The following is a 13,824-nucleotide window of genomic DNA, read 5'->3' as shown; positions in this document are numbered from 1 at the left end:
TCCTTTGTACATTAAACCAGTGTCCAAGCTGCTCTTTTCCATATAACAAAAGTGAAAGTGCATGTGTATTTTATCTCATAGAATTCAAGTAAAAACATATCTTGACCTTGTGTTCACCACAGACCATATTTTTAGGCATTTAACCAAAAACCCATTGACTTCAGGATGATTGAACTGGAATACTCTTTCATTTTTGGCCATCTTCTGCCTGTCAGAATAATGTGCGAGTGCTTTGACACAGTGTACAACCAGTCGTTTAGTTTCGCCAGTAGAAACAGTTTATAGTTCTGTCAGACTGTTCAGGAATATATTTTGCCATGTGCACATTGGTGTTGGTGGGTAAAGTTTGGGGTTTGGCATGTGGCCGTTGTGACCATAGACACAATCACCTCGTGCCTGGCCGTCAACCAACACGGGCAGCCAAGCCAGATGAGAGGAAGTGAGGCAAGAGGGAAATGTCAAACACATTGCCACTACAAATAAACCTTCAGTGCTGTAATTCCAATAGCTTTTACAGACCAAATTAAACTCATTTTACTTCTCGTCACACACCTCGTCTTTTCTGGCACACTTATGTTTAGTTTCATCTGAACGTGTCTCTCCTGTCGAGCAGAAGTTCCCCGGATCACATCTGAGCCACAGGATGTGGACGTAACCTCTGGGAACACTGTGTACTTCACATGCAGGGCAGAGGGCAACCCCAAACCTCAGATCATCTGGCTCAGAAACAAGTAAGCTCCCACCCTTTATGTACATGCTTAAAGGAATAGTTCACCCAAAAATAAATGCTGTCTTTGTTTGTTTCTCTTCAAGTTGCTCAAAGCAGAAATTACCTTCTATCTTTTTCTAATGGAACGCAAAAGAAGTATTACAGTATGTCTTTTTCTATAATGAGGCTGTCTGAAAATGACAAAAAGCACCATAAGAGCAGCCCATTAAACTTACTATTTCAATCATGACAGTGTTAATGTACCTGGTCTTGGCGAGTTAGAAAGTATGGACTTGATACTGCCAACAGATACACAGACACGCTGCTGTGAACATGTACGGTTTGTCGCTGCTGCATGAATATGCACACATAAACCCCGTAGCGGATCTAGGCAGGTGGAGCTGGGGAGGTGGAGGGGTTCAGCGTGCTGTAGGACAGGTTACAGCAAACACTGAACCAGACTATTTAAATGTTGAGCAAGCAATCTAATGGGCTGCAGAGAATCAGCAGAGGCCAATCAGCTTGTGCCGTGTAGTAAATGTGATTGCAAGCAGACTGCATGTAAAAGATCTGTCAGATCCTGCTCCATCTAGAGTTTCATGACTGAACTAGATGTATATATCTTCTGAAGCTATCAAATTTATTAAGTTATTATTCACTGATAATCTTCCCCTTCTCTGTGGCATAGTAATAAAATCTCACTCATGCTTGTGTTAAATTCAGATATGGCACATAAATACAAGTCATACCAGGTTTGGCACAAGTCAAACATCATTGGTTCCCACGTCTCCATTCAGCATGTTTGAAATAAATGCATTCTGAGCGCTGGGGTGAATAATAATAAAGTTAAAGTCCCCCTGCAGTCAATACTTGTATCCCTTAAAACTAATTTTTGATCATCAAAATTACATAAAGTTTTTGTTTCTTTGTTTGTTTGTTTGTTTTTTCCAGTAAAAAGAGACTAGCTGCATCTGAAATTGCGTACTGAGCAGGTATTACGTTTGGAATTTGAATTTACTTTGCACCCCTTAAAAAAGTATGATCTATGTAGTGTGAATATGGATAGTATAGTATATATAGTAGGGAAGTATTGGATTTCAGATGCAGGGACTGTCTTTAGTTCACTGCTGTTTTAAGGAGAAAATAGTCAGCAATGGTAGCCTGGGTGCCAGCCAGAACCCTGCCCACAAAATTTTTTGGACGGGAAGTTCGGTCTGGACTCGATCCATTGTGGAGTAATTATGCTCGGCTCCCAGAAGGCCGAGCCAATCAAATTGCCAGGGCGGGCTTTAATCGATGATGGACAGGCTATCTGCGGTTACGTAATCACCCACGTCACCAAAGAGCGCTTGGGTTGAATTGGTTTTCACCAACGATGACTGCAGCTGGAGAAGTAAGATGTTTAGATTCCGCTATCACGTCTGTAATAAAAGAAATCGACAGCGCATTCATTTTAAAAGACGAACAAAGAACCGCAATCAAGGCATTTGTCGATGGGAAAGATGTGTTTGCCGTCCTTCCAACGGGATTCTGCAAAAGTTTAAGTACAAGTTCAACATACGTCACTTACTGCGTTGCTCTGATTGGTTGTAGGTCTATCCAATTGAGTGCAGAGTTTTTACTGGTTGGGTTAAGACACGCCCCATAATTCAAGTGCAATGGAGCAGTATCAGACTCACATTCTGCCTAGAATATGAGTATGACGAAGTCAGGCTACAGCAATGGTGTTGACTGATGAATTTTGCACATAGTTTGTCTTAAAGGATATTAAAAACACCACATAGACATTTAAACAACATTAAAAACTTGATTTTCACCACAGGTGGTGTTTAAGACAATTTAATAAACTTGAGCATCTGTATTAATTAACATGCAAACGCAAATATGTAAAGGAATGAAATGAAAATGTTCGACTCCACTTTAGTGCAAACGCACTGTTTACTTTAATAGCGAGGTTTGAATGGATTGTTTTGCTGTGCTTTCTCAGAACACGTCCCATCACACGTTAGGTCAGTAGGAGTTTTTCTTTTGTGGCTGTTTGCATGCAGTCGAATACATGAGTGTCTACACTATGGTTAAATGTGTTTTCGACTGCCTGACGAAGTGGTCGAAAGTGGACAAGGTCAAAATGTTTAATAGTTAAAATGTATTTAGTAGGGATAGGACAATAAATCGATTCATCTCAATTCGTGGATCGATTCTGAGATTTTCCGTATGCATTGCGATTTTCTCTCAAATCGATTCTGAGCTTAGTTTTTAACAGCAAATGGCGCTCTAGGCTAGTTTTTAATGGCACGCTTAAATGCTCATGAAGAAGAGCGCTCGTGCATTCGGCCGAGTCTGATAAAGTACTCGCACCTCAGAATGCTTTTTGCTTTTAAATCTGCTTTTAATGCTAAGCTTAGAATCGATTTGAGAGAGAATCGCAATGTATTCGAAAAATCTCAGAATCGATCCAGAATCATTTCTCGATTTATTGCAACGATTTATTGTCCCAGCCCAGAAACACATCTTCATACCAGGTGTAGCACTATTTTAGTCACACTATTTCAGAAGACTTTGAATGCAGCTGCATGAGATGCATGGACTACTTGTATGGTGCTATTTTGTACTTTTGGAGTTTGACGGTCTGGACACTCTACAGTTTACCTTCTTTTGTGTTCCACGGAAGACTGAAAGTGATACAGGTTTGGACTGACCTGAGTCTGCGTAAATGATGACAGAAATAAGATATTTTGGTTGTTTTACTCTCAATATGTGAAGGGTGTGTTCGTAAACAGGAAAGTCTTTTTTATCAGCAATGCTCTGAACATGAGGGACGACACGCGTCTCAATCTACTGGAAGATGGAACCTTGATGATCCAGGACACGCGGGAGACGGACCAGGGCGTGTATCAGTGCATGGCCAAAAATGTGGCTGGAGAGGTGAAGACCTCAGAGGTCACCTTACGATACTTCAGATCACCTTGTGAGTGTGATGGGGTCCTGTAGGTGATGATGATTCAACTAGAATCTCCTAAACTAGTTCGACTCTACTTAATGTAGGCACAATCTAAACTCCTGTGTTGGATTATGTTAAATTAAACATAAATTTAATTTTAAAATTAAGATCTTAAATACACTGACAGAAAAAATAAAAAATCATGTAGAATTTACTTATTTGTGAAATGTAAAAAGTAACACAAGTAAAAAAAATACTTTGAAACAATTGCTAGTGAATTGCACAAATAATTACGAAGTATCGCACTGAATTAAACATAACATTTTTTTTTTAGTAGCAAGACTGAAATAGTATTTTCTTGTAAAATGTACTTTAAAACTCTGTTTTGTACCTTTTCATGGATAATACTTGGGTAACATGCCAATCTGGACTTTTTGCACACAGCAATCCATTTCTGGTCCTTGCCTTCCTCTCTCCAGCTCGACCCAGTTTTGTGATCCAGCCGCAGAACACGGAGGTTCTGGTCGGGGAGAGCGTGACCCTGGAGTGCAGTGCGACGGGTCAGCCACAGCCCCGCGTGACCTGGACCAAAGGAGACCACACGGCCCTCCCCTCGGACCCCCGCATCAACATCACTCCTTCAGGAGGACTCTACATCCAGAATGTCAATCAGGCTGATGGGGGCCAGTACACCTGCTTCGCAAGCAACAACGTCGACACCATCCACGCCACCGCGTACATTATAGTCCAGGGTAAGAATTTTACAGTGAAATATATCAAAAGCAATATTACTTCTTTTGTTTTTATTTAGTAATGTTTAGATTTTTATTTAGTAATAATAAAAAGTTAAGCAGGCATGTAATGGTTTCTGTCACTCCTCAGCTCGTCCTCAGTTCACAGTGACCCCTCAGGACCAGTCTGTGCTGGAGGGTCATACCGTCGACTTCCCCTGCGAGGCCAGCGGCTACCCTCAGCCTGTCATAGCCTGGACACGCGGCGGTGAGATCATATAATGCCGAGTTCACTCTATTCAGCCTGGTCAGCATTTTTATTTTGTAAACAACTGACCAACTGACATTTTCTGTCCATAATAATAACAATAGTTAGAAGTAGTAGTATTTATTTATTTATTTTTAAAATAAGTTTTTATTTAATTCTTCCTGAATTTTACATATAACACAGCATTTGAAGGATTTAGGACAGCCCCTCAGTATTTCGGCACTGGTCTTGTTTAAGGGTAAAGGAATGTTCCAGGTTTAATAAAGTTTAAGCTTAGTGGCCTGCTGTCAATTACCACAGAAACCTGTGCCTTCGTTTAAAAAAGAAACAAAAAATGTGACAGAATAGCTGACTAATCCTTAAAGTGAATACTTCTTTGTGTGAAAAAGAAGTACACTAGCAATTTTTTTTTGATGCATATTATGGAAATAATATAACATTGCATGTCACTTTACATCTACTTTAGTATGTTAGTCAACACATCAATATAATGCACTTCTTTAAAGCACAAAAAAAGGTTATTATAACAAATATACTTTAAAGTAAAACTTTTAATTTAACATTATTACAGAGTGCTCTTTTTAAAAGCGTACTTAAGTGTACATATGTCTCTTTAAGTACACTTAAGTGGCCTTTTATTTCATTAATATTAAATGCTTTTTAGATTTGAAGTTCACTACGGGTGCACATTCAATACAATTAAGCTCATTCTTTTACACAGTGGTCTGCTAATGAAATTCTGATTGGATAAACAGTGTTCTGACCGGGGGCGGATCTACGGGTCGGCCTGATTGACAGCTTGCCCACCCTCTTAGATCAAGGGAAATACATTTATTTATTTTTTTAATAATGCAATTGTCTGAACATTTAACAATTCTTCAGTAATTATTTTAAATGTGATTTTGTTTTGTCATGCATTAGAACTCTTTCCTAATATTAATAGAAAATATGATAATTTGTCTCTTCAGTAGTAATGTTATGTTCTTCGTGCCTATATACAGATTCCAACTAGCAGTACCATTTTTATGTTGTTACAAAAATGGCTAAACGCCATCTATGACACATTTAAGAAACACATCTAGATAAAGATGACAGGACGCCGTAACAACGTGACACTTTTGTCTTTAAAAAACCCAGCCAACTCTCCCAGCCATACAAGGTAAACTATGGGTATGTTTGTTTTTAGTCTGGCCCGCTGTGGCATTGCATTTAATACTTGTGAGAAAAGGAGCTGTACATAAGCCACATGTACTGTATTAGCAAAGGCAGGTTGTCGATACACGACTCAGACATTGTGATTTCTCTTCATGATATAGTTGTTATCAGGATCTCTCTAGCTTTGTTTTTGTTTTCATTTTTTCATGTGGCGGCCACTCACACTGGATCACACTGTGCAATAGCGCTTTAGTGCTTAAAGGTGAAGCATGTCGTTTCTGAGACTCTAGTGGCACCTGTCCGAATTTCAAGAATAAAGCAACCTTGTAAACGGCCTTCCGCACATCACTCCCCCAACTCAAACATCACAAACACAGCTCGTACGGGGCTTGTGAAGGCATGTCTCAACAGCTTGACAATAGACAATAAAAGGTCCAACATATGTTTAGCTGTGTTGCTGTGTGTCATGAGTCAGCAATTAAGTAGGCAACACTCTGTGTAGAGCGAACACGAGCGTCTCGCTTATAATAAATCCATCCAACATATCTGCAGCGGGAGCATTTTTTGACATTTGTCTTTCTGAGCGAGCGCATGATGATGTTGTGTTGAAGCGTTGCATCGCTATGCCCTGTTCACTTTGACGTTCATGGCCTGTTTAAAGGTTTAGTTCACTAGTTAAAATTAAAATTACCCCAAGCTACACTCCCCCTTAAGCCATCCTAGATGTATATGACTCTCTACTTTCTGATGAACACGATAAATATTAATAAACATCCTGACATATCCGAGCTTTATAACGTCAGCGAGTGATACCAATGAGTATGAGATGAAGAAAGTGCATCCATCCACATCCATCCATCATAAACGTGCTCCACACGGCTCCGGGGGTTAATAAAGGCCTTCTGAAGGGAAGCGATGCATTTGTAACCATATTTAACAAGTTATCACGTAAAATATCTAGCTTCTGCCAGACCGCTTTCCATATTCAACTCACGAAAAACTAATACAGAAGGGACAGGATGTAGCCTAAGCTTTTTGAACTGTGAGAATTTTACACTTTCTTCGCCAGGCGGTCTGGCGGAAGCTAGATATTTTACTTCATAACTTGTTAAATACAGATATTTTTCTTACACAAACGCATCGCTTCGCTTCAGAAGGCCTTTATTAACCCTCTGTGGAGAACATTTATGATGGATGGATGCACTTTCTTCAGCTTCATACTCCTTAATGTTGCTCACTGCCATTATAAAGATGCATCAGGATATTTCCAGTATTAATATAACCCTGATTGTGTTCATCAGAAAGAAGAAAGTCATATACACCTAGGATGGCTTGAGGGTGCATCCGCCACTGTTTCTAACGCTCAGCATACACTGTTGCATGTGCTGAAAACATGACTTCTGTTTGTTTTCACATACTGATAGACAAGTAAGAATCAACAGCATGTCTGGACAACAATTTGTCCAGAAAATTTCTTCAAAGACACATTTTAAGATTATTGAATTGTCTGTTAATTGTGTATGAACTATCAACAGTTTGTTTTCATCCAGGACAGATTCACTGAAAGTGTGTTCTCCTACCATAGGCAGCCCCCTCCCTAATGACAGACGACACGTTGTTCTCTCAACGGGCAGCTTGCGTATCAGCCGCGTGGCCCTTCATGACCAGGGCCAGTACGAATGCCAGGCGGTCAGTCCTGTTGGCACTGCCAGAGCTGCTGTCCATCTCAACATCCTGCAAACCGGTGAGATCCTCTTCTCAACATAAATGTCCTTCTGACATTGATTATTTCATCATGTTGAACTAGATGTGTGTGGCACGACCACTGCCCGGCCAAAAGAAAGACGCTGTTTGGATTTAAATAGGCAGATGCATAATTATTGCAGTGATTATCATGTTTCTAGCATGTTAGATGTTTGGCAACAGATCTTCTAACCCTAATTGATAGAGTGTGTAGCTTTTCATTTCTTAAGCAACCATATAGGAAGACACATCATGGCCATATTCCAGGATGACAAAGCCAAGATTCATCAGACTCAAGCTGTGAAAGAATGGTTGGGAGGGAGCATGAAGATTCATTTTCACACATGCATTGAAAGGATGTGCTGGAGGAGACTTTACAGAGAGCTTGACTCTTGCATTGTCAATACAAGATCTTGACCAAAAACTGATGCACCTCTTGATGGAAATAACATCACAACATCACAACAAGATCAGTTTTTGTCTCCTCCAGCACATCCCAAAGACTTTCAATGAATTTAAGGTCTGGACTCAGAGGTGCCAGTTCATGATTGTGAAATGTGTCTACTTCAGTGCAGCACAAACTAACACTGTCGATTCCTCATTTATCCATCCTTTGGAACAAGACTAGACATGGTATTAACAGGAGGGAAGGGGGTTGGCTTCATAAACTAATTTGTCATTTACCCACAAGCAAAGCCTTCAATTAGAACAACAATACCCCCGTAAAGTCTCAATGACAGACGTCAGGCCAGGTCCCTGCATGTAAGTGCCGTAAAACCACCTCTTAAGCTTTATTACAGACTTGTGGAATAGCCAGGAAAGCATGCAGCTTTGAAATTCCCACATGGCAAGATGTTTTCCATGTAGTAATGGTTGTTAACACACTGCATAACAACCGCCTGTATTTACTCTCAAACCAAGGCACAGGCTTGGCTCATGGGTGCTTTTATTTAGAACAGGCTTACGGGAAGAATCTAAAGAAATGGGGAGAGTTGTGAGAAATACCTCCAGTTAGAACAGCTGCAGAAAGACTGAGTACAGAATAAATGAAAGTTTAGCAATTCATGAAAGGAACAGTTCACCCAATAAGTTACTTATGCCGTCGCAAACCTGAATATTAGGCAAGATGTCCAAGCTGTGTTCTTCCATACAATGAACATGCATGCTGATTCATACTGTCAAGCTCCAAAAACAACAACAAAAAAACATCAGTGCCATAAAAGCAGTCCATTCAACTCCTACGCTGTGAGACCCGCCTCACTGCTCTCAAATATCATCTGCGTGACTTAATCAGTCACATGATGAGAACCAAAGGCGTCAAATTTGGCACAGCATGTCAAAAAGTGCCATTTCTAAATTAAAACAAGATTTAAGAGATCTTTCGGAGGGTATATACAGTAAAGTGAATATGTACCTCACACATTTTATACACATCACAGGTGAATAATCACTTAATTAATCAAAATAGTTATGTACAGTATATATAAAAATTTCATTTGCACATCATCGGGACTTTTTAATGATATATAAATATCATTAAACATTTAAATGGTGGCTATAATAAAAATGTGTTTCATGACAGATTTATTCAAACATACATTAAATACTTAAGACAGGTTAAGTAATACAATGTAATATGTATATAATATAATATGTAATATATTTAGCAAAACGCTCCTCCCAAATTTTTCCTTGCTAACTGTTAATCTATGGACATTGAATGGCTTTCCTGAGGTAAATGTAAAGTTATGTAATGTATTGCATGCTTCATACAAGCTTGTTTTATTGACATCTTTCCACGGTTGAAACACCAATTGAGTGATTGCATGAGTAAGTTTCTTTTAACCTAACTCAGGCACTGTCACGCCACATTTAAGAGCAGTGAAACAGTATTTATTGTGTGAATGTCATGATAAAATTGACAGAATTTGAATGCTGAGACTTTGTTTCATATCAAACGTGACAAAACACAAAGCTTATTGAGATTATTGGATGGCATGTGCACTAAAAATAATTGTTAGTGAAGTTTTATTCAACTGGAAACAGCATAGACAAAAGATCTCAGTGCATCAAATTGTAGATTGATTAAAAGCAAGAAATCAGTATTGTCAGCCCAGCCCTAGTGTCCACACAGCTGTTGAAGCTGATCAGAGTTGATAATATATGGATTTTTTTTGGACTATATGGATGTTTTTGAGCTTAGTACTAAAAATCACTGTCCACTTTTAGTTGTGTGGCTGTGTAAATGATGACACAATGACTGCAGATAGAGTCAGCACTGACCTCACAGTTCTTAGCAGTTAGTGGGAAATACTTTTAGATTACTGTAAAACAGCTGTAAAGGGGGTGATTATGTATTAGTTTAGCATGTCGTGACCTTGTTAAAGGTCTCCTCGGAGGATCTCATAGCTTTGGAGGATAAAATGTTTTGATAAAGCTCTTTACACAAACCAATCCACACTGACCTTGAAGACTCACACATGCCTCTGTCAGACTGGACCCGCTTGCCCTTTCATTGACTTTATAATTACAGAACCTTGACAGTCGCCAGGAACTCAGGACCACGTATGACCTGTGCATGATCTTTTCATGTTGTACATCATGTGCACGTCTCAAAGACGCAGCTGTGTTTCTGGCTGCAGGCTGTAATCATTAACATATGTTTTTACGTCATCAGTAACGCCTGTTTTCACAAGCGCTCCAAGGGATATGACTGTGGAGTCTGGATCAGATGTCCAGATTCCGTGCAGCGCTCAGGGTGAGCCCACACCTATCATCACATGGAGCAAGGTTAGATCCGCTGGCTGCCACATTCCCCAACAACTGGCCATCCATCCATTTCCGCCACTTTGGTCCCAATGGGACTATCCTGATTTTGTGACCAGACTCATTTAAACAATCTCTGGTCCTGATCTACAGGATGGAGTCCAGATTACAGAGAGTGGGAAGTTTCATATAAATCCAGATGGCTATCTGGAAGTGCATGACGTGGGGCTCGCCGACGGGGGCCGATACGAGTGTGTAGCCCGCAACTCCATTGGATATTCCTCATCTAACATGGTGCTAACAGTGCAAGGTAAGAATTGAAGGCCATAACCACATGTTAAGGGTGATTAGTGATTGACCATTGAAGAACACATTTCTGCCAACAGGTATAATGTTTTCTGCATTCAACATAGCTGGAAGGAACATAACAAAATGAGTTCAGGGGTAATTTTTTGTATTTGTAATGACCAGTTCATGATAATCTACAACCCCAAATCAAGAAAAGTTTTGTAAAACAATAAATCTGTGATTTGTTAATTCTCTTGAACCTTTATTTAAAGGGGTGGTTCATTATGATTTGACTTTTTTAACTTTAGTTAGTGTGTAATGTTGCTGCTTGAGCATAAACAACATCTGCAAAGTTACGACGCTCAAAGTTCAATGCAAATGGAGATATTTTATTTTAAAGAATTCTCTCTTTAATGACTGCAACAAAACCCTAAAATTTATATAAACCCCGCCCCCAAGAACATGCAACAAAGGGGGCGAGGCCATGTTATTGCATTAAAGTATGTTACACAAATGCACAAACCCAATATTTTTAATGGGTTTTTTCACTGTCACTTTATACCCAGTCGTCCAATCACAGTGGAGGAGAAAAGTTGAGGAGGGGCGGGACATATACCACAGTGCCGCATTCTGCTTGAACAACGTCAACAGATGACAACAAGAAGCATAATAACAGAACAAAATTATTTAAAACAAGAGCCAGAGCAAATACTTCACATTGTATCAACATTTTTATATAGAAACAATATCAAACTATCTGTGAAATGAGATACTAGTAACTCTCCCGCGGACATTCATTATCATAGCAAGCAAAGCGTATCAACTAAAAAAACACTGCGCTGCCGAAGCGCTCTCAAGAGCTCACAGCTAGGCGTTTTCAGCTGGCTTTGGTGGACACACGGCCTAATGTCTGCACGAAAACAAAAAAGTTTGTTGTAGACTGCCGGAAGCTGATAGATCCTTTACATATTCAACTCTTCAAAAGGAGTAATTTGTGTATGATATCACAGATGAAGTGGATTAGATGCAATATTTGTCAGAAATACAGATGTTTCAGATATTTTCATGAATCAATTAGCAGAACAGAAGGTGTCAGAATAAACACGAAAACACGTCATTCTGAATCTGACCATTCGTGAAGCAGCTGTGTCTGGAGGAAACGGTGACGTCGTCATCCAGCTCAGCTCAGTTCGGCTCTCATCCAACAGTGTCACTGCAGTCAAGTCGGTAATATCGCAGAATATTAAATGTCCCCAACTAAGCAAGCCAAAAGGCGACAGTGGCAAGGAACCCAAACTCCATCAGGTGACAGAATGGAGAAAAAAAAAAACCTCGGGAGAAACCAGGGCCAGTCCTCCTCTGGCCAGACGAACAAACATGGTCCGTTTGGTTGTTTGAATCTACCAAACTGATGGTTGGAAGGTTTAAAAGCCAGCAAAATTTTCCAGAAAGCTGTTTCGAACTCCGAATGAACTTTATTTTGACCTACCTATGTTTAAAGTTTTGTTCAACAGCTTTAAAGTTTTGTCTTCTCTGCAAATATGTGATTCATTTGAGTTCATTGAGTATATAATAGAATACCATTATTTTAAATTGTAATAATGTTTCACAGTATTGCTGTTTTTCTGTATGTTTGATATACACCTTGATGAGCTTAAGACATTTTTTCACATTGCATACCTGACTGAAAGGCCTCATTATTATGCATATCAGCTGTTCATTATGCGATTCTTTTGTCTTATCAGGTGTGAATCACAGGATTATTCATGATGAATAATTATTCATTATTCATGCCTCCACGCATACTGTGTTTCTTGACAAAAGGTGTTTTATATGAACTAGTAGGCAGGATCATTTTTACATCATTTTGAAGCAAAAACTCTAGTCTACAAACTTCAATACCCAGAAGTCTTGTGAACACAGATTTAATATTATTTTTTGGCTTTATTTTTTTCAGTGACTTAAGTTTTTTTGTTTTTTCAATAACCACGCATAAACTTTATTCCTTCAAAAACACAAACATGTACATACATGTTCCTCACATATTATGGTAGCCTAGTTTGTGCTGAATACAGTGTAATGACACTTTTCCCATTAATATATGTTTTTGAACAACTGAAAAAAGCACAAATGTCAGAGCATGTCAAAACTTCTCCAGGGCCCAGAAAATCCTCAGACCCCAGAGGGTTAATTGATTAATTGAAGTTTTCTTTCTATTGACAGCCAATAAAGCTTCATAAAACATCTTTAGAAGCTCTATGCCACTGTCAGTTACCATATGCCACATGCCAGTTTTCTTATCCCAGATTATAATTTCCTACTAAAGCCCAAGATTTGATTTATACTGATGTCTGTAATTCGCTCTAGTCCCACAGGTGAGCAGGGAGGGTGATCCATTTGTCTCAACGTCCCTTGAAGAGGCCATTCGGAGCATAAACAGCGCGATAGACTCCACCAGGAGGCAACTCTTTGACGGGTGAGCTCTCGGTGCCGCAGGCAAAACATGCCAAGAAAACAGTTCCTACCGCTGTGAGTCACAATGCCGTAACCCGTCAGGAATTTACTGGGACCGTTTATGCCTTGGACAAAGGCTGGTCACTGCGGTATGATTCCTAATTTCTCACTGAAAGGGACCCTGTGCTCCAAGCTTGTTGTTTTGTCGGTCGAGAACATTGCCAGCTCACATTAGCTCATTGAGGGTGTTTATGCTTTAAAGCTGGAGAGGATTGCTTTAAAGACTAATGCTTTTTGTATGAAGTCTGAGAGATAATGTTATCATAGTAAAGAGAGATTGCCAAAGATTAGGGAATTGTTCCCCACAAACATCGAATTACTTTTTTAAATTTTAAATAATAATATTAGTTGACACTTTGACACAGCTTGCCAAGACATTAAAGGTTATTGAAAAAATCTTGAAAAAAATCTGTCCACGTTTTTGGCACAAATAACCTGAGATATATTGTTGTAACCTGGCACCTTCTTAGTTCACTAGAGATGATATGTGAAGTGAATCCAACTCTCTGAATGATAAAATTGATATTAAACGCTGCAGACTTTGATGTTTTTTGGCTTTTGTTTGAATCCAAACCAACGGCTTTGGAGCAAATGCTTACTGATGACTTTGGAAAAGCGCTTATTCTGTTTGATCTGGTTCTCTCAAACCATCCCAGTAAACACTGAATTAAAGTTGACAGTTTTAGTTATTCTGACGTATATTAACAAG

The 13,824-nt window shown here is 39.4% G+C and overlaps 1 protein-coding gene across 6 annotated transcripts in view; it reads left to right on the top strand.

Moving 5' to 3' along the window:
- LOC137006925 (peroxidasin) overlaps positions 1-13,824 on the top strand; it is a 100,563-nt gene that overhangs the window by 36,905 nt on the left and 49,834 nt on the right. For 4 of the 6 annotated variants that reach the window (XM_067368082.1, XM_067368081.1, XM_067368080.1 and 1 more), the window contains 8 exons: positions 614-731; positions 3,508-3,677; positions 4,130-4,402; positions 4,533-4,649; positions 7,390-7,548; positions 10,225-10,337; positions 10,467-10,623; positions 12,969-13,077. In XM_067368082.1, coding sequence (XP_067224183.1) covers positions 614-731; positions 3,508-3,677; positions 4,130-4,402; positions 4,533-4,649; positions 7,390-7,548; positions 10,225-10,337; positions 10,467-10,623; positions 12,969-13,077 — 1,216 coding nt within the window. The remainder of the gene's footprint in view (positions 1-613; positions 732-3,507; positions 3,678-4,129; positions 4,403-4,532; positions 4,650-7,389; positions 7,549-10,224; positions 10,338-10,466; positions 10,624-12,968; positions 13,078-13,824) is intronic. The other 2 variants (XM_067368085.1, XM_067368083.1) reach the window with 2 other exon arrangements.

This window comes from Chanodichthys erythropterus, chromosome 18, assembly GCF_024489055.1.
Source record: "Chanodichthys erythropterus isolate Z2021 chromosome 18, ASM2448905v1, whole genome shotgun sequence".
NCBI classification, from domain to species: Eukaryota; Metazoa; Chordata; class Actinopteri; order Cypriniformes; family Xenocyprididae; genus Chanodichthys; species Chanodichthys erythropterus.
Note: the sequence above shows the minus strand (reverse complement) of the source record. Positions and strands in the feature narration are given on the sequence as shown.